The sequence below is a fragment of the Lagopus leucura genome, unplaced genomic scaffold (genome assembly GCF_019238085.1).
Source record: "Lagopus leucura isolate 7727_CA_CO unplaced genomic scaffold, USGS_WTPT01 Super-Scaffold_797, whole genome shotgun sequence".
In the NCBI taxonomy this organism is placed as follows: domain Eukaryota; kingdom Metazoa; phylum Chordata; class Aves; order Galliformes; family Phasianidae; genus Lagopus; species Lagopus leucura.
In genome coordinates, this window is record NW_024962259.1 from 2,517,879 (window position 1) to 2,544,273 (window position 26,395).

The following is a 26,395-nucleotide window of genomic DNA, read 5'->3' on the forward strand; positions in this document are numbered from 1 at the left end:
ACGTGAGCTGGGAAATTAAGTTAATGGGCATGTATCAGGAAACAAAACTACTGACACAGATTGCTCAAGGTTGGATGATAAGAGACAGGCAGAATGATGATCTAATTCTTTTTTTTTTTTTTTTCTGTGCTGCTGTAGAAAGAGTTAACCTTAGTAATCCATGCACATATTGGTACTTCCTCATTCCTGTAGAAGAGAACTATTTGGGGTAACTCATACTGGCTGGCAAGCGTCAGCAAAAGGTGGAAGCTTGATCAGAAACTTAAGTTTGCAAGACTTCCTCTTGATTTGCCAACTAAGGGAATCTGAAAAAAAGTAATTAAGTACCTGAATAACTGTTCAGTAGAACCAAATCTCAGCCTTGGCTGTGAGGCAAGAAAATACTCAGTGCACTGTATCAACGAATATAAATCCTCACCCACTCCCCCGTTTTTAGAAGCTGACACAGACCAGTGTCTTCATCCTGAACTCATGTCTTGACTGGAGTAGTAGGTGGGGCTGCTTTGGAGGAAAAAAAAAAAAAAAGGAAAAGGTTTCTACATACTGCATTTGCCACTTCCAAAATAATCAAATAGCAGCAACTGTTGAAAGCAAGGATCTAAGGGTATGTCATTAGAATGCTTCCACGACAACATTCTTCACAACTCAAACTTGACTTTTAATTTTGAGGACTTGTTTCTCAGATCCTCAAATAATAAGAGTCTACAGGCCAGTCAGCCTCACCTCCATCCAACTAATTCTGGATGTCATGTCCAAGCCCAAGCAAGTGGAAGAAAGAAAAGAAGGTTATCAGGAGTAGTCAACACGGGCGCAGCAAGGGAAAATCATACTTGACTGATCTGGTAGCCTTCTGTGATGTCATAACTGGTTGGGTAGATGAGGGAAAAGCAGTGAATGCTGCCTGCCTTGACTTCAGCAAGGCTTTTGACACCATACCCCAAGAACATCCTTACAAGATAAGCTTAGGAACTGTGAGATAGATGATACAAACATGCTTTATCAGGGAGCTGGAGCACGTGCTCTCCAGAAGTCCCTTCCTCCCCCTCTGACTTTTGTGATTTTTTTTTTTTTTAATACAGTTTCAGTGATGAAAATACAACACTGCAAATGACATTAAAACCATTACATGGACAACAACCATGTCCTTAACTGGACAGAAGATGCAAGCAGGTAGAATAGTTGCCTGTTCCCCACCCCCGCTCTTCCCCCCGAAGAAAAACATCCAGTCATTCGGCATGTATTTTTATCTTTCATCTATGCAGCAGGACATGCTGCACTGTCCTGGCAGGTGCTGATGTCTTTGTCTCTTGGCCGCTTGTTCTATGCAGCATGTAACAGATGGTCACATTTACTATCAGAATATATGTCATGGCTGCATTGTCAAGTACATTCTTCAGGAATCCTCAAGGAAATCCGTGCCAGTCCTCTGTGGACAAACTTTCTACACTGACTTTATCCCTACATCAGCCTGAGCAGGCCTCATCTGCTCAAAAGCAGAGAATGTAAGGAAGAGCGAATGCACTTCAAAAGAAGGGACAGATAATTTCTGAATATCTGCATTCCCCTCACTCATTTATTTTGCCACCCTTCCTGCGCCTGTAGCTGTTGAAGGAAAAAGCCCTTTGTAGCACAGTCACTGAATGGGCTTGAGCACCATCCCTGCTGACAAAAAGAGGATGCAGACCAGAAACAGAGCCCAAGAAGTGCAGTTCACCGGAACTCAGTGTTAGTCTCAACCAGACAAGGGCTGGGCAATTATTCCATTCAAGGCATCTATCCACTCCCTCTGCTCCCTATCGTTCTCACACAGAAACAAAAACTCTCTCATTGGTGTGACCATGGTGATCCCTGATTTCCTCTTCTTTACAGATATTCCCTGGGGCAAGCCAGCTCGTACTTCATAGCCCTCGACTCTCCTTCCAATAAAAACTTGGCCTTGTGGAAATGCATCCTAGAAGGAAGGAAACAAAAAGACATTCATTAGCCAGTGGACAATTCAGCTCTAGCAGACATTATTCCATCCTTGACGTGGAGCAGGAGGAGATGGAGATGAGTGAAAGGGTCACTGAACTGGTGATAGGCAGAAAACATACTAGAGCTGTTTCACACTCTCGAGCATTCTCAGAAGCAAGAAGAGCCTATAACTGCAGAGCTGGTTGAGTGTTCAGGAGGAGCATAGTAGGATATTTTTGTAAGAGAAATGGTAGGAAACAGGATATTGCCCTCTGGAATATCACACATCTTGCCTGAGGTTCCATGTGTGACTACAACTTGGCTGGGAAAAAAACAGGCTATAAAACTTAACAGCAGTAGCAGCTACTTTTTAAAGATTTAGATCTTCCTTACAGACACTCTGAGGACCAGAGTTCCCAAACAGCTCAGCTTCAAAGATACCTCCGACAAAGGAGATCAGCTCTAGAGATTACCTTGTTTGTATTATGCAGCTACTGGGAGAGCTGGATTATAACAGACCCTTTCTCCCCACCCACCTACAGGAAGGAACTTGTGGAATAGTGAAGAACACTCATTTTACCAGTGGGTTTTTAAAGTACAGCAGGTTCCTCTCTTCAGAGTCTAGGCTGAACCAGCGCATCTTAAAGGTCTCCTTCTGCTGCAAGTAGATGGTAGAAGTTCTTTAAAGACCAAGTCCCAAAGACAATTTTTTCCCAATCAGAGCAGATCCCAAGGTTGCTTAAGTGACTCTGAGCTCGAATTCAGTTTAACCCATCCTCTTAACTGGCAACTAGTGAGTCACTGCTGTATGCAACTGGAGATTTACATTTAGTGGCAATCCTTTGGATAAAGCATGGAAATTCATTTTGCTAACAACCCAATCAGGTTAAAAAAACAACCACAGTGCATGGATTAATCAACATCACTGCAGAAAACAATCCGTGGGCCAGTGGCTATCACAAGGAGAGCGTGCAAACAACTTCAGGATTTGGGTTTGGGATGTTGTCCCTGCCATTGCAGCATGGGCATTTATTTTTCAAAGTGCTAATTCCATCAACTGCACTCATGGAAACATTCCCTGAGATATTCATTGCTCTGTGCTGAAGAGTCCTCTTCCAGGGCTCACTCCAGTTTGAGTTTAGGCCTCAGGAAAAAAAGCAAGCCAAAACATGCTTGAAGCTGTGACTATTCTCTCTACAAGTACCTGCAGGAAGATGTACTGGGAGGCTAGCACAGAGGTAGGCAAAAAAAACCTACCATCAATATTCAGTATTTAATCACTAAATTTTTCAATAGGACTTTGACTTGCAGTTCATCCAGAGGAGCAAGGCAACAAGTAGCAGCATTCAAACAAGATCTCAGGTCTTCCTACGCTCTTTAGTAGAGCCTGAAATCTCTCTCTCAATGTTTCAATAAGTAGTAGCCCAAGTACTTTCCCACAAAAATAAACAACCAACCCAAACCATAGGTTTAACACTGAAGAATTTGCCACAGTAAAGAGATGTGACTTCTGTGCTACTAACTTAGATAAATAGGGAAATAATGGGGCTGGCATGTGATTTTCAGTTCCAGAGGCAGCTGCAGTTCAAGAGCTGTAATTAGTAGGCAACTGATACAGTAATTCATTTAGTGTTGCCTAACAGTACTTTGCATTTCCACTGCCTACTAATCCATCTTGCTAACTCTTCAAGAAGGATTCTCCTTCACAGTTTTCTTCTCCATACAAAGTAAAACATGATCCTAAACAACACAACAGGCTTGAATACAATGTCATTATTGACCCAGCCCCCTTAATAAATCATTTATGAGTAAGCACCATAGAATTATCAAATGATCTCCTGGAGGAATCCTGCTTCTGTACTGTCAAGTAGGTAATCTCAACCTACCTTTGGTCCTGTTTTCTCCATATATCCTTCTTTGATATAGTTTCTTGTGATCCGGGGTATGATCTAGAACACACGCACATAAACATCCGCCATCTCATTCAGGCTCATTTTTCTGTTCTTTTTCTGTCAAAGCAAATCACTGACAATTTTGGCTTTTAGGGCTTGGGGTTTTTTTTTTTCAGCTGCTCAGCAAAGGGAAGTCTGAATTAAGAAGGAACACAGGATTTTTGACAGATTTCAGTATAAAAGGAAACGGAGTCTTTCTGGCCTTAAGCGTTTACTTCCTTTCTGCACGTTAGCCACAGTGTGACCCTTTTTTTCTCTTCATCTTCTGTCCGTCTCAAGGCTTCCTACTAATTTGGCACGCTATAAAGGCTGACTGTTGTCTGGTTGCTTTCAAAGAGATGTTAATTTTACCTATCTATAATAAGAAAAGTGACTGTTTTAAGGAATGTGAAGGAATACAGCAGAAAAAGAAGTAAATTCAGTGATGCTCACTGCAAAGAAAAGAATAAAGTGGGACAGAGCATCTTTGTGTTTACTTGCAAACCTGGTATTCCTGCCCAGCAAGGAGATGATCAACGGGTCAGTGTAAGAGATGGCCAAATGAGTTTTAGTTTGTGTTTGCCATTAAAAGACTTCATTTCCATCTCTAAGACAACTGAATACTAAGGAATATTTGTTGGCACCAACAGAGACAGTGAGTGTGAGTGATTAGAGTGATTACAACACTGAGCATGAATGATTAGAGTGATTACACGCAGTTGGCATAGCTAAACGCAGATATGTTTTGAAGAGCAAACAAAGATTTAGCTTTCATATCTGATGTCAACCAGAAGGAGAAAAAAAGAATGAGGTGTAACTGTCAGCACTAGCTGTGCAGAAACACAAGCTTCAAATATAGCAAATAAGAGGGGAAACAAAAGCACCATCTCCTGCCATATTACATAGGTAAGCGTTATGGTCTCTCAACTAGGGTCTCTATCTGTTTAGTACACAACTGCATCTGCTTTGCAGATTCATTTTTCCCCAGTGCCATCACACAGAGTCTGTCCACAGTTCCACTGACACCTATACCAGCTTTATGTATTTTAAAGCTGCTGCCTCCAAATCACAGTATTAGAAGCAGGCTGAGGCACACTAGGAGCCTGCCTCTTTCTCTAGAGAAAGCACAATGGCAGCTGGCATTTCCAAGCCAGCATGCTGCTGTTTGAGCACCTGGTTCTGGCACAAGTGGGAAAATGCTTTCCCATAATGTGTTTGGACAGACTGCTTCATGCCTTGTTAAGTTCTCACCTCGTGCTCTGAGAGAGCTGGGAAGGTTGTTCTGAGATAATGGTAACGTGCAGCCCGAATGGCATTGAACCAGTCAACAATCTCCTAGGGAAAAGAGCAATACAAACAAAAAGACAAAAATAACACGAAGGGGTAAGAATGATGCCTTTCCAAAAAGGCCTTTCTCCTTCCTTGTAATCTCTTTGCAAATACAGAATTTCTCTCCAATGGCCAGAGAGAGTCAGTGACTTGTCCAAGACACCTGAAAAACACTCAGCTTCCAAAATAAGTTTTAAATGCCTCTCCAAGAAGACTCTGGACAGGCTTTTTCAGTTGCTTCAGTTACGGACTCTTTAGAAACCCTCATACCTGGAAAGACTTCAGAACTATATCAAGGGAAGAAACAGAAATCTAACAAAGCCTGTAGACATGCTTCTTAAAATCACCATTGTTTGTTTGGAAATAATGCAGAACAACTATATTCTTCATGTGCGTCAAGAGGCTTCAAAGAATACAATCACTGAATTATATAAAACCATCAGAAAATTATCTTAGACACTTATGTACGTGCCATAAAGAATCTGTGAGAATATTTAGTGTGTGAAGCTGAATACTCCAACAGAACAGGACCAAGATGTTGCAGTTCCTAGTGTAAAATTCAGCAACATTCTAAATTATACAAGTCATAGTGATTTTGAATCAGACCCTGCAAAAACAAGATAGCTCTTCCAAAATATAGACCCAACATCTGACAGTACTGCTCATTCCAAAATCTCTGACATTCACCTTTCCGCTTTCATGATAGACAAAAAGGTTCCTTGTTTGACCATCTGTCTTGTATGTGATTTGCAGCCCGTGAGCATGATGGATTTTCTCTGCCTGGAACATCACATTCAGTTTCTCAATGCTGATAACGGCTTTTGGACCTTTGGGCTGTGAAAGTGAAAAGCATCACTGTATTAAAATGGTCAAAAGAAAGGCAATAGAGGACAGATTAGCTGAGAACTAAATCCTCACTGATCAGAAAGTGCCTGACAATGTGATATATCCGGAGTATAAAAGCCCAAGTTCTATGTCACATAAAATCACCTACACGACTCCCTTTCCCTGAAAATGTTTGGCTCTGGAGTGATGCATCTGCAACTTCATAGTAGGAAGTCAATTAGCTGCACTCTCCCATGGAAGGGGAACATGTTGAGGATGTTGCTGCAACAGCTGATGAAAGAATATTTTGGTAATGTAAGAGGTAGCAGCTGCTAACAGATCTCCTCTTCACTTTGCTATTCACTGTCCATTTCCTCTGTTCACTAAGGAAAAGGAGGCTGCAGGGAGGAGATGAGGGAGGAGAAGAAGGCTTAATTCCAAAAGAGCATTTGTCTAAGGTACCACAGATGTTAGTGTGGAAACATCTGGGTTGCTCCTAGTACAGGCTGCTAGAGACAAAGCTATTTGAGCTGTTTCCAGCTGATAAGGAGCAGAGCCTGAGGCTGGATGCGGACCAACTACCTGCAATTGACTCTGGCTGGGAACTCACTTCTTTAGTGTAGTACTTCATCACCCCTTCCCTTGCTGACAGGAGAAACCGCCTCTGCTTGAACTGCTTGCTTTCCCGTCCACGCTTCCAGAGGAATCCTTCATGGCTACCTGCGTATTGCGTGGAGACAGGTGTCAGACAAAGGCAGCACAGCAGCAGCACTTTTATCTGATGTGCCACAGAGTTTCAAGTTTCTTTTCCATCTGAGAATTTTCACCTCAAATAGAACAAACCAGTGGAGAACTACAGAACTGTGTGAGCATATATGAGCTAAACATACTCTGCACTTGTTAGGAGCTTCTCCTCAAAGTTACAGACTTGAAGAACTGCATATCCAACATTTCATTCGATGCAAACCATCCCTAAAGGCCTTCAAAGGTGCAGACAAAACACCGCGCTGTTGGTCTTGAAACAAATACCTTTTCTCTGACAATCCTAGCTTTTACCTGCAGAACAAGGATCTTGGCAGACTCGGGTGGCAACAAATTCCTCACGCTCATATTTAGCTCTAATCCATTGTTCTCTTAAAACCCTGAAAGAGGAAAACATGGATAAAGCTGATCTGCCTCTACCTCATTTTCACCGACCACCCCAAAGGACCTGCAGAGGGAAGCAGTAGTTTGATAGCTGTGAAGGTCTGCTGCACTGAACAAACAATCAACTTACAAGCAATCGCAGGACTGGGGGATGTAATAATAGGGAGGGACTTTTGCTTCATATTTTGCTTTGGCACAGAGATTCCCGTGCTTCTTCATAAACTGAAATACAAAAGAAGATCCAGTTAGGTCTGCAAATACAAAACCAATATTACGTAACAAACACAAAACGAAACTTGGATCAAAGGGAACCCTGCACACTTTGCTCAGTCTCACCCCACCTTTCAGCATCTCTGGAGTTTATAGATTTCCTTTAGAACTATAGTTTGCACTTTTTAGATAGCTGGCCCTTTTCAGTACTCTAAGTTCTGAACCAGATGGGAGGGAACACAACGTTGTGGTCGTTAATTAAAATGACAGAAGAGAGTAAGGAAGAAAATATATATTTATGATCTCCCTTTATCTTCACCTATCCCTAGAAATAAGTGATAGCTATGCTATTAACACATTTCCACAGAAAGATGACAGGTTGAAGCAATGTTTAAGGTTATTTTCATTACTAAAGGGAATGTACTATCTGGACATATCAGTGGGATCTAAGCTTTGATACGCAGACCACTGCAGCCTGTTAGAAATACCACCACCCATCAGTGTAATCTGATCGAGTAGGTCATCGAAAATCCCTGAAGGTACCCATGCAGTTAACTTTGCTCTGTGTAGCTTTGCTCCTCTGTCCATGGTGGATGGCACAAATTCTGAGTCACAAGTTATGCTGAAATACGGAGAGTAAGTGAATTATTCCTTTTCCTTCCGTACCTCTATAAGATCGTTCTCCCAGAAGTCAAGCCGAAGGGATTTGACCCTGCTGACTTGAGGAAGATTGCGATGGATTCCGGAGCACATCAAACAAATGAATATTCCAAGTTTGTAAGAAGCCCACTCTGGATCTAGACACAAACAAGAAGAATGTACTTTATAACACTGGTATAACTAACTGGGAAAAGGCACAGCCACCGATGCACAGCCCAGGTTTCACACCTAATACATCAAATCCCACCCCACTGTTTATGGCTGCCATTTGCGCACATTTAGAGGAACAGCACCTGCTTTTCCCATTGAAGAATGCAGCCCTGGAATCTGTGAGCTTTCTCACAGAGCATTTGTTTAAAAATTAACGTGACCGTTCAGGCAGACGAGCAGCGATGTGAAAGCTAAGCTAATTATTAGTTCATCGTAGAAGGTTCTTGTTGCTGAATTTGGAAGGCTATTTCGGACAGCGAGCACAACTAAGATCACACGGAGCGCAGCCGCCCGGGACCGCAAGTGGAAGCTCCCGCCTGCCGCAGCCGCGTCCAGTCGATGCTGAGAGGCGCTGCGAGCGCACCAGCAACTTCATTTCCTCCGGCCGCCTCTCCCTTATCGCTCCGAACAAACGCCGCTTGGCGCTTCTTCGCAGCCGCTGAGGGGTTACCGACCGACTACCGGGTCCCCCGAGCTCCGCAGCCACCCGCCGGCTCGGCTCCTCTCCTGCGGCGCGGCGGCAGCTCCACGCAGCCCCGGAGAAGCGGCCGGAGGCCATTTCCTGCCCCGCCGCCCGCGCGCCCCTCGTCGCTCCCGCAGCCCGGCCGAGCGACCTCCGCCGAGCGACCTGCCGCGGCGCTGCCCTCCTCGGGAAACCGCCCGCTCCGTCCTCCCGCCCCTGGCGTGCGCGAAGCTAAAGGCGATGAAACAGAGGAAAGGACAGGAACAGAGAACGGCCGCGCCTCGCACCCGCGACGGGATGGGCGGGCGCCCGGACGGCGGGCACGGCCCCGCATCACCGTCCGCACCGCGCCGAGGGGCAGCGGCTGCGGGAGGAGCCCCCGGTCCTTACCCGGCTCCCCACAGTCGGCGCAGCGGCCGTTCCCGGTGACCTTCAGCAGCTCCTGCAGCAGCGTCTTGTTGCGGTCGCGGTCCATCACCGCCGCCCGGCGCGGAGCTCTGCGGGTGGAGCCCGGCGGGAGGCTCGGCCCCGGCACGCGAAAGGAGGAACTCCTTGGGGGCCGCCTCGCGCGGAGGAGCCGCCCCAGCACCGCACCGGGAGTCGGTAACCGGCGGACTGCGAGTAGCGGTCGGGAACCGCAGCGAGCTGCGAGCAGCCCTGCTGCAACACTTCTAGCCGCGCTGCTAACAACGCGCTGAAACTGAAGTTTCGATCATCGCACAGCCCCGAACCGAGCGCACAAGCTGCCCACAACCAACTTCCCTCTTTCCGGTCTGAAAAGGTATTGCTAAGGCTCCTGCTTTCAGGGAGCCCATATGGGGCACGGCTCATTTTTCCCTCAGCAGCAGCCCCATCCTTTCTGGACAGCGTTTTTTTTTCTGGCACAGCAGCAGTAGGAGCCCTTGCTTTAGTCTCTGAATTGACACTAGTCCTTGGACCTGAACTGACACTACTTAAGTTCCTGACTACTGTAGTGTAAGAGTTAGTACTTCAAACAAACCATCACCTGTAGAATATCCTTCATTCAAAAGAGCTGCAGCTGTTTGCATGAGGTAATTGCCCACAGGTCACAGATCAGAGGATCAAAGAGTGAAAATACTTGAATTCCACCTTACCTTTTGGACTCAGCACCAGCTTGGAGATTCCTGAACAAAAATTCTTAAGGCAGTTAGTAGAACCAGACAACCAAGTTCAGGAGGAGTTGCCTCTCACTCCTCATTTACCTTTCCCATCTACTTCCTGAAATGAACAATAGTCTATAGAGCCTTTTTCTGATAGACATAGGTCCATACTGTAATTACTCTAGGACTGTGATCCTTCATAGAGAAGTGATCCTTCTTTTCTTTGTAAAAAATAAATACAGAAGTCGCTCCAACCATTGATTCAGCAGCACAAGCCATTAAAATTTTAACAGCCACCACTTTATTTCACTCACTGATAGTTCTCTGCTACTGAAAGAGTAAAGTGTAAAGGTTATCTACAGCACCGTTATTTCAAATAATTTACTGTTTCCATAATTATTTTTCATTCATGAAAAATGATAACAGAAGGTACCAGAAAACGGCCTTGTTACAGAAACAAGGAGGTAAACAGAGCACCACTGTGCTGCAACAATCCCTGTTTGAGAAGAAAAACACAGTTGAAACTGCAATACAAAGTCAGAAAAGAATATGGATGAAGTAGTTCCAGTTAAGAACATCCTCAAATACATTTTCACAGATGGAAAACATTGTTTTAGACTTTGCTACAGTTTTGGATGCTTCTGATATGAACAGTAAGACTTTACCAGATATATTGTTGTATAAAAACATGGTATCACAAACAATGAGGCTGAAGTCATCAAATAGAAAATGAAGTATAAAAATAGAACACAATATACAAAAGTGGAAGCAATTAAATATTACTGAACTTGAAGTAATACTTGAATAATTGTTATTTACAAAATCACACCTAACGTCTGAGTTCATCTTGTACTACAGGATTCATTTCTCTATTCTTTTAAGGAGATTAACACGCAGGTCAGCTGAAAATATGAATGAAGTGAAACCAATGTACACAAATGTATGTACATAGAAGCACAGTGCTCTGTAATGACTTGGTTGGTTATCTGCATGTTACTGAGGAGGGATTTGTTTTTAGCCATTTACATTTCAGAAAAGCATTTGCTTTCTCTCCCTGTTCCCTTCTCACTCTGGGTTATTTAACACATATGCAAATTCCAAATGAATCAGGCCTATTTTAGTCAATCATCTCCTCAAAGAGGAGGAGAAAAAGAAAGCACGCTGTTGAAGCTGAGAGTTCCATGTTTGAAACCAAAGTAGTACCAACTGATCAGTTGGTGCATTTAATATTGTAAACGCACGTACTGACAAGCACCAAACAAACCCACATTTCAGATGTGGAGAGCAATATTATGACAATAGATATTTACAGTATTTTAAATAATTATAGAAATTTAATATACAAATGGCTCTGAATATACAATAAAATAACGTGGTAAAAAAACCCTGCAATTATGGTGAGAATACCACCATTAGGCACAAAGTATTTCTGGTGCTAGTGATTCTAAGGGAAGTCTAGAGACAGACTGCTCATTGCTTGTCTGGGTATTTCAAGATGAATTCCTTCAAGATAATGCAAAAACCTAAAAAGAGAAAAAGGAAGAATGACTACAAGATGACAAAATTACTTCCAAATGGCAGATAAAACATTCAGAAAAGCAACATCTACCCTTTCTGTCTAGAAAGATTTAAGAAAATATTTTACCAAAAGTCTTGAACTACCTTGCATACTGAAGCATAGCAAGATTTAAGAAAAGCAAAGCTTACCTTCTTTTTGTCTTTCCTTGCTCTTTAAGCTTCTCAGACCTACAAATGCTGCGAAGAGTAGGGAGGTACTCAAGTATGCTGGCTTGCTTATTTCCAAGGTTCAAAGGAGCTCTGGAAAATACAGTTCTGATGACTGCCAGCCTCTTCTGTGCTTTTTTGTGGATGCTAAAATAAAGAACGAAGCTTTACAGTTTCTTGTTCAAGAACGTATCTGCAACTTTAAGATCAAATCCACTTGATTAAAACTGCTAAGGAGATACTGGTTTCCAAATCTGCTTTCAGCGGATACCTGCACTAGTTACACAGCATCACACAGATGCCCTTAAAAACATGAGGGGCTGAAGATAGTTTTCCCAGTGTTCTTAGCTCAAATACAGAGTCTAGCCTGGGGAGGTCTTCACAGTCTAGTCAAGAATGTGAGGTTGAGTACATCCATCAGACAGCCAAAGGCATCTGTGGCCTTCAAAAAAATAGAAGAATCAGGTAACTGCCATTCTGGATATACGCTGTGTTGGCCACACATGGTCACAGGTTAGATACATCCATTTTGACACTGCTCTTCTGGGTACTGATTACAGAAAGGCAGTACCTCTGGATTACATTTATCTTCACCAGGTAGCACCTACACACGTAATACAGACTCAATATAACCAGGCACTAGATGAAAAAAAAAATTGCATTTCTGGTACCTTCAGAACCAATTTCAGTCCAACTGACTGGGAAAAGCCTTTAAATTTCTTTAAATTTTTGTTTTTCTTACTGGAGTAACAGTGTGTGAATTGAATTTAAAGTATACAGACCACATTACAGCCACCATTCCTGAACATTATGGTCAGGGTATTCAAATGTTATTTTGGGCAGCAACTGCTTAGCAGTTAATTTGAGCTCATTTAAGCAAAGTTAACAACTTATTCCAGTGTTCTCAGGCCTACTGAAAACATTGATGTTGGCATAGCATCTGAAGCAGTGCTACACTGAGAAATGCTCTTCTGGACAAATAACTCCAGAAATATTAGCAAAGCCTTACCTTAAATCAGCTGACTGATTGAAAGATACAGAATTTCTCGTGTCTGACATATGCAAAGTCAGTCCCTCAAGTTGATCACTTCCAGGCGTATTACTTGTGCTCAAAGAGGCTTCCAAGTTTTGAGAAATACTAACAGAACATTTGTTAAAGCTAAGTGCTTCAATAGCTGCTTTTATTTCACTGCAGCTCTGAGAGCTCCACCAATCAGTATTTTCAATACTGAATTCATCACACAGACCATTTTTGATTTTGCCATTCATCCAGTTGAATCCTTCATCTTTAGAGAACTCTAGTGGCTCCTTTGCAGGACTGTTTATACAGCAGTCCAAAAAAGACATGTCCTCCACAAATTCAGTCAGAGAATTCAGACACTGAACAACAAGAGCACATCTTCTGTCATTTGATGGGGCTCTGCTTTTCATTTCTTTTCCTTTTCTGTTATTCATCAATTTTGATTCCTCTTCATTCACTTTAGCACATGGTGGAGGACTATCTGATGGCAAAGTTAAGAATTCAGCTGAACAGTTCAGTCCAGTATCAAATAAGTCACTATCATCCAATTCTTCAAGCCTTTTCTTGCTCTTTGTCTTTCTAGATTTTTTCCCAGAGTTACTTTTCCCATAACAGTAACTGTTAATGGAACTGTTTTTTGAAGAAGCTACGGCAGTCCTCTCAGGTATAGGGTTAGATGCTTCAGACTGATTTGAAAGGTAATTCACTGGTAAAGGGAGAAGAAATTCAAGATTACTATATATAAAATCCACTTTCTTCAGCTGGAATTCTGTGAGAAGCTGTATCAATTTATCCCAGTTCTCCTTGGTTGTGATCTTCTGCTGTAAAATAATAGTTGTGGAAAAGTATATTAATTTATATATTAAAAATAATGTATTTTAATGCAAAACATATTACAGAAAACCTCATATTCCCAGCTTTAGTTACGAGGCAAAGGACGAGGTTTTCTGCCAACTGCTTCAGTTTGCGTTTTGCTTAATTACTAGAGAATATATTAACTTGGACAACAAACTTCTTCAAAAAGATTTCCTTCCAAGATAATATTCATAGTGACAACTGCACTGAAATATCTAGCAAAATACCTTAAGAAATGTGAACAAATCTTCTGACGGCAACAGGATATTCTTAAGGCCAAGCAATGTCTCCACACAGCCTGTATCACATTTTGGAGATTCCTGAGGTGGGGCATCATGAGAAAAGTCAATCTTGGGACCTGCAGTCTTTTCAGAATTAATTGCTTGATCTGCTGGATTTGTTTCACCTTCTCCTGCACAAAGACAATGGACATCACTTGAAAAAAAGCTACATCATCAACTTACCGGCTTTTCTCCCCCACGTCCCCCCAGTTTGCCTTCATTCCTTTTACGAAGAATGCTGCAGTTCTGAATGCATACAGAAACTGAAATTGCCCCAATCTTGCCCATTTCATTCCCTTAGTTCTCAAACTCTCCCTTTTTGCACGTGGCCATTAGAAATTATTTGTTATATGCATCTGTGTAACATGCTCACACTGAAGATACTCCTCCTGTATCCTTGTATCCTTTGGCTGCTCCCTTGCTAATTATCCAGTTTTTCTCCTTTTTCAGTTCTGTCTTTCAGGTGAGTTGCCTCTAACTCCACTAATGGATAAAGAACTGCAAACTCTGAGCTGAAGGGACACAGCTACTGGCTCTCTGCTCTGTGCAGTTTTGCTATTCCAAAGATAAACGTCCCTTATGCATATATGAATACATGTATTTTTAATATAAGGTTTTGAAGTACAAGAGAACACATTAACAACAATGACAAAAATCCCCCAAACACCCACCAAATCTTTACAGATCTTACAGAAAGTTAGCTTGTGTTTATCCACTGTTACAAACAGTTTCATTTAATCAGTCATCTTAAGATAGGACAATGTTTTTTAATTAAAATCAACCTACCACGAAGCACCAGATGTTTGTCTTTCAAGTATCCACCTCCACTTTTAACCCAGAATTGTAAGTAGAGAACACTTTGCCTGATATCACAGTTATTTGTGGTTAACAAAGCAGCTAAGTCTTTTACATCTGTTCGTAGATTCTCAGCCAAGCACAGCACTTGCAGATAGCTAGCAGCATTTGTCTAAAAGTTAAACAAAAACCACTGAGAACAACTCTGCCACTTAATACTGCAATGTCACACAAAAGCAAAACAACTAGAAATACATTTTTTTCTATGTAATATAAAATAGTTTCATTAAGTTGCATCAAAACCTCAGAGTTCTGTCCCAGACCCAAACAGGCCACACCAGATAATTAAGTCCAGTGTAGAAATTCAACTTGAAGTAAGCACTCACATTCTACCTACATTCCTAAAGCTACGTACACCTCGTTCCTTATTGAAGAGGTCTCAGCTAAAAGCCTTTCTTTCTTTCTAATCTGTATTTTCTGATATCCTAAAGGATTTTCATTTTTGCACTAAGAAAGTCTCCCATCTCAGAAGTTACTTCCCTCTTTTTTTTTTTTTAATCTGATACACAGCTGCAGGAAAAACTATTTGCCATATAGAACACTAAAGATTAATATTAAAGGAATACCCCATACAATTTCTAGAGGAGTTGTTTTATCTTTTATGAACGAACAAATACCAGCACGTTCAGTCTTCAGGTCAAGACTATTAGATGTGTCTCCTACAAAATTATTCACTATGCCTTAAGGACTAAAGTGATCAAAAATACTAAATAGTTATGAAAAAAATTCCTTCAGGCTAATCTTAAGTTCGACATGTAAAGATAAAAACCATCTTACACACTCTTACATAGAGCTAAAATAGGAGTTGTCTGATAATATAGATCCATTCCATCAGACAGTTATAAACTTCAGTAACTTTAAATCAGCTGAAAAAAACTTGCTTAGGACATAATCTGCATTTCCAAGCACAGACTTACCAAGGAAGGAGTTCTGAAGTTGATTTCTTCAAAATAGCCATCAAACATTAAGCTAAACGTTGGATCTATATAAAGAGAGATTGGTGAACTGTAGTGACATTCTGCTCAAAACAGATTGTTTTCTTTACTTAAGCACTCAAAGGCTTCCTTTGTAGTTTCTACACCTTAAGTTTTACAATTATGAGCTGCATTCAACCATTCCCATTTAAATTACTATTATTCAAAGAGGCCTTTCTGTCTGCAAAGTCTGATTACAGGAAAAAGCTCTACTCACCATTGGTAGTAAGAATTACAGGTCTCTTTGCAGTTGCCATGAATGTCTTTATTGCACTTAGAAATCCTGCATCTTCATCAAATATTATATCTACCTATAGAAAACACAAATGAAATACAAAATAACAGCTAGTGCATCTGCAGTCTGTTAACTGCAGAGCAAGACTTCACACTAAAGAGGCACAGGCAGTGACAGTACAAAGCATCAGAAACGACACCTGTCAGCACACAGCACCATGGCATTCTATGCTGTAGCTCACAGGACCACCGAGTGGCTGGTTGAGGTTCCAATGGCCCTTAGCAATCACCACGTCCAACTCCCTGCTTCCCCTCTAACTGCTCACACCACGCAGGTTGCTCAGGACTGTGAAGTTTTTTCCTTGATTTGTTTAAGTAGCATTGCACCAGTGATTTATAGATCAGCCCACAGTTAGAAACACTGCTACACTTCAGTTACTTCCTTGAAATGATATTCGTGGCTGCACCTTTGCATTGGCTGTTGAAGATTCAGCTGTATTTTTAGGTAAAAGCATAGAGAAGAGAATTTAATATGGACTTAAATGTTTTATCGACTGGGCTGTTGATGGTAACTGTTTTAATGTGTCTAGAGCAGACATGTAGAAAACAACTTTAAAATAGCTGACAATCAAACAAACTGCATTAGTGGAATTCTGCAAACTGTTCCAACAGTGAACAACAGTTGACAGACAGCCCGTAGGTAGCTCCATTATCTTCTAAAGTTAGTTTTTGAAGACAAGGGAAACAATTACTTGGGGCTACTTAAAGAAGAGTACTTAGGAGAATGAAACCATTAAATACTGCATTCATTTTTTAAATAACTGATGATCCCTGCCTTTGAATCTACCTCAAAGTCCCATGGAAGAAGGAAGAAAGTTAAGTTCTCTAAGCAGACAGGATGCGTTGCTCACATCAGAATGTTTCACTTGAATTTTACCTCTTCAAAAAGTATGAGAGATGTTGCACTCTTTCTGTTATGTTCTCCATCTTCTACTTCTTTGCTTATTGACTTATTTTGAACATTTCTTTCTTCACACAACTTCTGAGCATTTCCTGCAGATAAGTAAAGAATTGAGCACAGAGAGAGACGGAAACTGCTTAAATACACACTCTAAACTGTACTTTACAAAACACCCTATGCACAACCTGCTTAAAAAAAGTCTACACTGACACAAGTTTATAAGCATGATGCCATTTTTGATATCTCTCATTTAAAGAGAAACAAGAAACTTGCTGGGAATTCAGCAGCAATTGGCGAAGGGCTGACTACTGTAAAATTAACTCTACATCAAATCCAAATCTGCTTGTAGTCTATGATATCTTGGGGGCATGGCACAGATGCTCTGTAAGCCTTTCAAGACAATGCAGCACAGTTGCCTGGAAATTTGTGGACTACGCTGTCGCTCCAAATCCACCCAGCACTTTGTTCATGCATTCCTCCTCACATTACTCTGTATTTTTTTTCAGAGACAAACTATGTCCTGTGTAGCTATACAATAGTACAGTGTAGCTTTTCCATTGCTAAAGATAATGAGCTATTAATTAGTGACACCTACCTTTATTTTTTTCTTGAGCTGTCACTGTTCCATCATTACCTTTACATCTGGAATGCATTTTGAAGTAGTTTGCAAGTGTTTTAGGGGGTAGGTTTCGTTTCAATCCTGCTCCTTTTGGTGACAGTGGAGGTTTTCTTGGTGAGACGATTTTCTTCGGAGAGTACATTTTTTCTGCAAGACATGTTTATATGAAGTTTGAAATGTAATCTCAAGATGGCATTTCTCAAGCAAATGTAGAGCAAAGTCAAATTTTGTTTATAGTACGGGACAGGACAGCTTTACTGTACTGATTTCTGCTTATTTTACTTTTCTTCTGCTCAGGGAATGCTTTGTGTTCAACTCTCTATTCAAAGCACCACAGCACTTGCTCCAACACTACAGAAATAATCAAGGAAGAGAATCAAGAACCAGTCATTTTGATAATTTGATAAAGTCATTATTTAATTTGGTACATAGCTGTGTTAACCTATGGAGCGTTTCTTGTTATTGCAGGGGCAGGACAAACTTTGCTATTTAAACGATTCACGTTGAAAAATGGTTTTGGGAGCTCAGTTCCTAAAGAGTACCAACATAACTGTGAAACTTACTTGGTGACTTTGCACTGCTACAGCTGTTAAAAAAACAAGGCTTATGTGCATTAATGCCTTTTTTGTCCACTTGGTGAGACTGAGTAGCTTCTTTTAGCTGAGACAGTATTTGTCTGCCACTGCGCTGGCACGAGGCGTTGACTTCAAATATCTGCAAGTGTATTTAAGTAATTAATAATAAAGACATCTTGTGTTACAAGTCTCTTCATATCACTACGTACAAATAAGAAAAATAGTACTGACAAAAACTCCACCAACCTTAAAACCAAGCTCTTGAGCACAAGCATATACTGCAGCAGTTTTCCCCACTCCTGGTGGGCCAGTTATCAGAACTGTATTGCAAAGGTTATTCTCTTCCTCAATATCAGATTTATCATCTTTAAAATCAAGGCTATCCAAAGAATCTGTAGAATTATTTAAAAGAGAAAGGACTGTTCAAGTCATTACCAATTCATATTGTTTTAATGTCAGCTTTAAGGGGAAACTACATATGTCATTTTGAACTCTATCAGCACCTTCATGCACTTTGTCCTCCTTTTCCCCTTTTTGATTTCGCTTTTCTTCCCAATCAGCTCTTTTTTTCCATTCTTTTAACCAGCTATAAAAGGAACAGAACAATAACAAAAAAAATTACTACTGAAGTAAGTAAATGAAAAGATGGAAGAGAATATACAACTTGAGATCAGCCACTTACTGTCTTTCTTAGAAGCACAATAAGTTTCTTACAATTAAAAAAAGATCTTCAGGTGTGATTATTTTGTGAAGAACAACTCCTTCCTTCCCTATTGTATTAGTTGATTTGTACAAAGTTAGATCACCTTGGGAAATATTTAAATCGTGGAAAACACTTTGCCACGTACAGTGCTGTCTGCAAGATGGATTGCTGTATTACACACCAAGTATTGCTATCCAAGAAGCCATGACTAGAATGCAATTCATATCAACTGCTAATTTGTTTCTGCAACTTTCCAGGAATAATGCAAAGCAAAAGCCAGACACACCCTACCCACAGTGTAAAATAATTAAGCACAACCAACCTATGCAGCCTTTCAATTTCTTTCTTGTTCCCTACAAGTTCACTGGAGTCCTGAGGCTGATACTTTTCTGTCCAAAGCACATCTTCAACACCTACAGAAAAAAAGTCAATTTTCTTTTTAATTGAGCACTGTCCATTACTCATGGCTAACTATTAAGACTTGCACAGGGCTTCTAGTGGGAATCTCAATTTCCTCAATATAAAGACAACTAAAATCAGACAGGAAGTACACATGTACCTGAAAGTGCATTTGTCTCTAATAAGCATTCAGTATCTTCTGTCCTAACATCTGCTTTCTGGTTTTTGTTTCTCTCCAAGTGTGTTGCTTGTTCTGCACCTGCTTGTTTTCCTCCAGGTACAGGAGTGATAACACTCCTGGGAACTCTGGATTCTAATTCAATCTCTCTATTCTCTGTTTGTTTTCTCCTTTTTGATTTTTGGTCTTCTTTTTCTTTCCTTTTCCTCTTGGTTTCCTTCCAGTTGTCAGAAGGTTTTTGATTTACCTCAGAATTTGAAGAGGCATCTCTGCTTCCTATGGAAAAAAAGAACTTTGAAAATGTTAAGAAAAAAAGAATTCAAGCTATGGTATTACAACTGCAGTTCAAACCACATTTGAAGAATTTGGTCAAAATAACATAAAATGCGGGACCAGCTTATTTCCAACAACATTCTTTCACTGAAACATTCCTGAAGTGCCAACTTGCCTCTTACATGGCTTTACATGTTACTTTTCCTATGCAGATTACTAACCTTGCATACTGTTTTCTAAAAGCAACCGCTCTGTTTGTTTTTTCAGAAACTTGTAGAAGTATTTTCTCACAGGAAACTGAGAGTTAGAAGACACAACCTCCTCTAGCAAACCCTTCCTGAACGCCTCAGAGAAAACTGGCCGGTGGCCAGAGAACTGCAATACAAAATAAAAGGTCACTTAACATAAAGAATAACAATTACAATTTTGCATAATTTAAGATAACAAAGGTAGCTGCCCAGTGAAGACCTGAGATTTGTCTATGACAAATCTTCCTGACTCGAGAATTGTCTGGTGTTACACACAGCCACAAAAGAAAATAAGCAAACAAAAAACCTCTTTAACAATGAAGGATTCAAACTACAGGGTTTTTTGGTGTTGCTTGTGTGTTGTCTCCTCCATACCCCCCCAATCAAGTTCACAAAAAAAAAAAAAAAGAAAGAAAAAACACCCAACATTTTTCTTGTAATAAAACCTTCCATTTTGAAGCACTAACCACAGGTGCAGAACGGCTTCCAGTCAGTTCTGACTGCACAGTTGAAAATTCACCAAGTGAGATGGCCATTTTTGTGACATTAGTGACTTCAGTACTCAGTTTCCTTAGCTTAGTTAGTGCAGGACACAATGGTGACTTCAATTTCCACATTGGACAAACTGAAAAAAAAAGAAGAGGAACAAAAACCCCATAAATCTGATAAACAGAGACACAAAACCAGACAAAAACATCCCACAGTAAGAAAGCTGTAGGTGGAAGAGCATTTACATCAAAGTCAAATCTACTCAATTTACACTGCACCGACGTTATCTTCACTAATTCCACTTCCCACAAGCAGAACAAATTGGCACAATTTGGCACACAATGTTTCTGCAGGAAACCAGTCCCAGGTTCTGCTACCTCCAAACAAACACCCACACCTTCACCAGCTCTCAGGAGGACTGATGCACTCCAAAGGATTTTGCTGGTTCATTAGTTGGATTCAAATATAATCTGCTCAGTGTTACTTTGCCTTCTGGTTTTCTGTTGTGCCCTTTCATAAGAACACTGGAGCAGACTCCCTAATTTAGTGGGGAAAGGAAAATAGGAAAGGTCGGTCTTTTCTCTCTTGAGAAGCACTTTGCTTTTGTCAGAAGGAAATGTCTTGTGCCCAATAAAGTCCAACAAGATTAACATTCTCCAAATTAGATCTCAAAAGACTACCTTTTGAATATTCTTTCCCTTCCCACAGTATACATTACTCTTGCACCAATTTAATGTGAGAATTGTGTTTAAAAAGCATCTCCCTGAAAGCTTCTTTTGTTTTCTTATTGTCATACGAAACAAGAACAAACTGTCAGTTATTCCAGTTAATGTGCTGTTTTTCAGCTTCCCTTTTTTCTGAATAGATTGCCTAGAAGTCTACTTCAAATCATACACATTGATAAATAGCAGAACAAAAGCTTACAGTCATCCTTCTGCTGTACATGAACAACAGCCTTGAAATATGAACTGGCTAGAAAGAATGCTTCCATAGCTGCTGCTTTCTTTGCAATCTGTCTTTTCAGTAATTCTGGCAAACCACTCATCAAGAATTCTCGTTTTGCTCTGAACTGATCATCATCTTGAGAATTTTCAGATGCATCTTGGCTTTAACGACAGAAATGGAAGAACATTGTTAATACTACCAGGTATACAAGGCTTGTGACAGAATCTAATCACGTTCTATATATGAATTTATGCAGAAGAACCGTTCAACTTAATTTAAATACAGTAAGCTCATATTTGGTTTAAAGCTTCAAATTTTGTTATTAGAGTCCCATCTCTTGATTTTTTTGTATTTTATATGCTATTTGAGATGTTTTATGGCACTCTAGACTTTCAGCCACCTAAAGTGGCTCAAGAACAGTTTTCAACTCTCACAAAACCCCCCAGATTTTGCAAGCAGATTAACGTATCTGTCAGGATAAGCAGCACAAACATTTACACCACATTTCAGTAAGTATTTTAAGTTTGTCATATGTGTATAATTTTGATTCTTAACCAACTGCAGTTTTGAACACTGACCTGCTATCATCAAAAATCACAACTGGTTCATCTGTAGACTTCGGAGCATTTCTGCCCAGGAGTGGAGGCACATATCCCAGTTTTCCTTCAGAGAAACAGCAATAAAATGGTGATTAGGTCAGCACTGACATGCAAGGGTCTCTCTCTCTCTCTCTCTCTCTCTCTCTCACATCACATGTGCACTGTAACTTTGCTTCCATGCTCACTATCTACACATATCATTTAATAACATAAGGGAAGCTCTATTTCCTAAAGCAAACATATTTTAATAAGATCCACTGCAGTTACATTTCTAGTTATTTCATCAGTACATTGAAAAATCCTTAAAAAAGTACGAGACAACAGAACACAGCATGCATTGGGAGTTATTTAAAAATCTAGTAAGCTGTAAATATAATTTTCCCTGAATGGAGATAGAGAAACAAAGCAGCACCTATATGTAACTTCTTCAGCATTCACTCATTTCATAAAAATTAAAGGTGCACATTGGAATACCAAATAAATCAAAGGAAAAGATAAGTGTTCTACTGCAGAAGTGTTATAAAATAAATTGATCAATAGACTTTATTGTTAAATTACTCTTTTAGTAAAACTCAATTACCTTTTGAGTTCTTAGAAGCCTTCAGATTTTTAGACTTCCCCAAAACATCATTTAAGCTTCGAAGATTCTTTTGCTTCCCGTCCTGCATTGTAGAACTGTCATTACTCTGGCTTGAATGTAAAACTATTACTGACTTCTATAGGAAAAGGAAACAAATTTAGAAAGGAAACAGTTTTTCCTCCTTCATTAGCAATACAAACAGTGACAGGTGCTGAGGGAACTGCTACAGAGCCTAGAAGTTACCAAACATCATTTGGAGATTAATAAAATTACAGAGTAGTGTTACCTACACAGAAGCAATGCACAGAATAAGATAGCCAACGTATAAGCAAAGCCCCAAATTACTCCCCTCTCAATGTAGATGCCTACAGCACACACACCTGGAACAGACACTGTCTATCAGGACAGAGAAACAGCTGCTCCTAAAGCATGACCTCCTGCTGCGTTCCACAGCTCTGCATCACTTGTGCCTTCCAGCCTGGCAGTTACGTAGCTGACATTCACTGTACTATTTTATCTTTATCTACCTTACTTTGTACTTAAAGAAAAAATGCGTCTAAGAAATATTTTTGCTGCTTAACAAAGTCACAAGAACTTGAGAGCGTTTCCCCTTATGAAGTACATAGGCTTACTTCATTTTCTTGCAATGTTTTCCTTTCAGCAAGAGCTTGCTGCCGAGACGAGCGCCTCACAGGAGCTGGTGAGTCCTCCACCTTTGATCTGCTGTGCCTTATAGCTTTTGCTTTTTCCACCAGCTGTTTGGCTTTGGATATGTTTTTAGAAGTAGAGCTTATCTATTGACAAACGAAGTACAAAATAACCAAGATATCCAGCAATTAATAGCAATTCCTCCATCACATTATCTCTAACATACGATTTCTAATCAACTTTTGATTGCATCAGGTAAAAAGTGAAACAGTCAGGAGGAGCAAACTAAGGGGGAATGGGAGCACCCACAGGGGATTCTCCTGGTCATCCACAGGACAATCTGGGAGGACTCCACAGAAGATCTGGGCAATGATGTTCTTAAGCATAAGCTGTTCTGCCCAAACACTACGTCCCACCTTGAGAACATGCCAAAGATGAGCATGCCATCCTATCAGAGTTGTTATTTATATTCGTAAAAGCTGCTTTTCATAACATTTTAAAGTCAAAGGTGCAGTAACTGTACAAGAAGCTACCTCAAATCCTATAGCAAATTCCAGTAATGCTCTCCTTCAATTGGACATCTGTGTACTACCATGCTTTATTATACTAGACAATTTCAATGTTAACAATTATATGCATATAGTAAATGACAACATACTGAAACACAAGCTGTTACATGATTTACCTTTAGATTTTTGGAGTTAAGCTCTTCATTATTCATTGCTTCACCTTTATTTGATTTTATAGTTGCATTGATCCGTGTAAACCTCATTCTAATTAGGGAAAAGTGTTATGAAATCATTACTTTTTAATGAAAGGAATTATAACTACAACTTTCTCTTAAGATACTTGCAGGAAAACAAAACAAAGTGCAAAAACCCAGAATCTATTCCAAAACACTTACCTTATTGGGCTGTTCTCATCAGAGGGCACTGTAATCACCTCAGCCTTATACACATTGCTTTTCTTCAAATACTGCCTGCTTGCCTTTGGTGTGGAAGTCTGTAGAGGCCACACACTTCCATTCTCAGAACAGGTACCTCTCATCCTGGTTTTTTTGGGTGTAATAGTTTTGAATGTGTCAGTTTTCTTTTGCCTTAAGCTCCTCCTCAACTCATTCACTTTTGGACTAGATGAAATTCTTACATCTAAGTTACTTTCCTTCATCTGATCATTACCTACTGATTCTTTATCTTCGTTATAATCGCTAGTACTTGAAAGACATTTTTCTTTAGCTCCCAAAGCCTTGTTTCTTTTGCTTCCCTTTCTCTGAAACTTTTCAGGTCTTTTGTTTTTACTTCTGTTGTTTTCAGGACTAGAATGCATGCGTTTGTCCACATCATCTTCTGATAGCCCACCTTCTAATGCCTTATTTAAAACATTGTCACCCTCAGGGCCTTTTCTGTCTTTTGAAGACTTTCCAATTACTTGCTTTGCTTTCCCAGGTGCCTTTTTAACTCCACTTTTTCTTACATCTGATGTTGGTTGCCTAAACGCTTTCATGAACTGATGCCTTTCTTCCAGAGTAGATTTCATCTTCAAAGAATCGGATCCTGCAGTCTCTAGTATAGCTAACTCCAATTCCTCTTCCTCAATGACTACATTAGATTTTCTTTTCTGAGTAACCTGCTCGGTTTGTTCGCTCTCCAGAAGAGGTGGGCTGCTTTCTTCTTCTACATAGACTTTCTGCTTCAAAAAAATGGAAGCTATCTTCTTAGAACCTTTTTGCTCATTACGTAAAGAAGTTGATTTGGGGGGGAATGGAATGAACTTGTGCAAGAACAGTTACTGTTCTCAGTGGTAGCTGCTGAGATCCCTCACACTTCTCAGGGTCACTAGCAGTACCACTTTGGTCCATTTCATTTACTGTAACAGAACTGCCCAGCGTTGGCTTTGTGCCTTCTTCAACATCCTCTACATAGTTTTCTCCTTGGCTTTTCAAGAAGTCCTCAAACGACACTGTTACTATACTGTCATTTGCCTGAGATGTCTTATCATCTGTATGGACTTCAAAACTTGAGTCACTAATAACAGCAACACATTCTGCCACTTCAGGAGATACCTTCTTTTTCTTATCTTTAGTTTCTTTTCTACACTTTTCATTCAGCTGGTTCTCAAACGAAAAACTTCCAGACAAATCCACATTTACTTTGTTCTTCCTTTTCCTTGTTTTTCTTATCCTATTTTTTGTTGCATCTATTTCAGGACCAACTTTATCACTTTTAACATAGATGCCTGCATCTGAGAAATTCTCACCTTGCTTATTACCTTCAGCTAATTCTCCTCCACCTTTCTGGTCACCTAAAGCACAGGCAGCTATGAAATCATCACTGTCTTCTTTTAGCCTCGTTGCTCCTACGCTGTCATCACAGTTAATTTCTATTACACATTCATTCTCCAATTCTTTCATCTCTCTTCGCTTATTATTTAGATGAGCTCTCTTCCTTTTCCTCTTCAGCTTTGAGGGTGCTATATAACAATCCTGATCATCACTGAACTCCACTGTAATTTCCCCAGCTACTGCTGGAGCTTTCTCAGCTGCAGATGTCTTTTTAAAGTAATCCAATATATTGTTGGCTTTTGGAGGTGACGATGCTTTACCCCCTGCTTTTGCTAATGGTGAGAAATATCTTGTGATTGTTTTCACGTCTTCCTCTCGCCGTTTCTTGCGTGGCTATAAGAAAAAAGCTCCACATTAATCCTGGCTATTAAAACCTCGCAAAGATGTGGTATGGCTAAATCAGACATGGAATCCAAGTTCGTGCAGTGACGCCTGGAAGACACGAACTTATGTGGGTCCCCGCACACACCGCTCGACCCCGTCCTCCCAAACCTCCCCAGCTCGAAGTGACGGAGCTGCTGATTCACAACAGCAGAACGACCCCATTCCGACCCCGGCACCTCCAGCGCATTAGGGGCCGTCAGCGCAGCCCTGCGGCCGGGGCTGGGAGCAGCTCGGCTCCTCCGGCCCCATGGCGGGGCGACACCGGCGCGGAGCTCCTGCCGGGACGGCGAGGGCACACAGAACCACGGGAAGAAAACGGCTCCACCGAGTAGGCCGCGCAGAACGAAGCGCAGCGCACCGCGGCGCACCGCAGCACACAGCCGGAACACCGCCCGTTCCCGAGCAGGCGGCTCAGCTCGCGGACCCGCCGCACTCGGCCACCGCCACCAGGAGCGCTCCCGGCCCCTCGGCGACCTGACCGTCCCGGTGCGGCCCGACCCCAAGCGCGACCGCACTCCTCCCCACCGCACACCTGCACGTCGCCGTCCCTTTCGGGGAGAGAGGCGGCCGCCGCGGCCACGGCCAGCCTGCCCACCATGCCCCGGAGTGCTGCGGGGCGCGGAGCGCTCAGGCGCAGCGGGAGGCGCGCGCTGCTGCCAT

At 41.1% G+C, this 26,395-nt stretch overlaps 2 protein-coding genes across 2 annotated transcripts; both read right to left on the reverse strand.

The window, feature by feature from the left end:
• Window positions 1-514: 514 nt before the first annotated feature.
• On the reverse strand, window positions 515-9,204 carry ADAP2 (ArfGAP with dual PH domains 2). The gene is made up of 10 exons (XM_042865168.1): window positions 9,118-9,204; window positions 8,061-8,191; window positions 7,315-7,406; window positions 7,095-7,180; window positions 6,649-6,758; window positions 5,901-6,047; window positions 5,136-5,219; window positions 3,840-3,902; window positions 2,534-2,611; window positions 515-1,951 (listed from the first exon to the last, which is right to left on the reverse strand). Exons 1-10 carry the CDS (start codon window positions 9,200-9,202, stop codon window positions 1,733-1,735), a joined length of 1,095 nt encoding a protein of 364 aa, XP_042721102.1. The 5' UTR covers window positions 9,203-9,204; the 3' UTR covers window positions 515-1,732.
• A 928-nt stretch (window positions 9,205-10,132) lies between these two features.
• On the reverse strand, window positions 10,133-26,344 carry ATAD5 (ATPase family AAA domain containing 5). The gene is given in 24 exon segments (XM_042865272.1): window positions 10,133-11,371; window positions 11,556-11,720; window positions 12,583-13,415; window positions 13,677-13,861; window positions 14,517-14,697; window positions 15,503-15,567; window positions 15,777-15,870; window positions 16,731-16,846; window positions 17,350-17,520; window positions 17,937-18,087; window positions 18,195-18,340; window positions 18,452-18,534; window positions 18,974-19,064; window positions 19,211-19,504; window positions 19,723-19,876; window positions 20,217-20,374; window positions 21,163-21,344; window positions 21,762-21,846; window positions 22,363-22,498; window positions 22,995-23,156; window positions 23,696-23,783; window positions 23,915-24,768; window positions 24,770-25,684; window positions 26,268-26,344. Coding segments are annotated over 24 exon segments (5,454 nt in total). The 5' UTR covers window positions 26,334-26,344; the 3' UTR covers window positions 10,133-11,292.
• Between the last annotated feature and the right edge of the window lie 51 nt (window positions 26,345-26,395).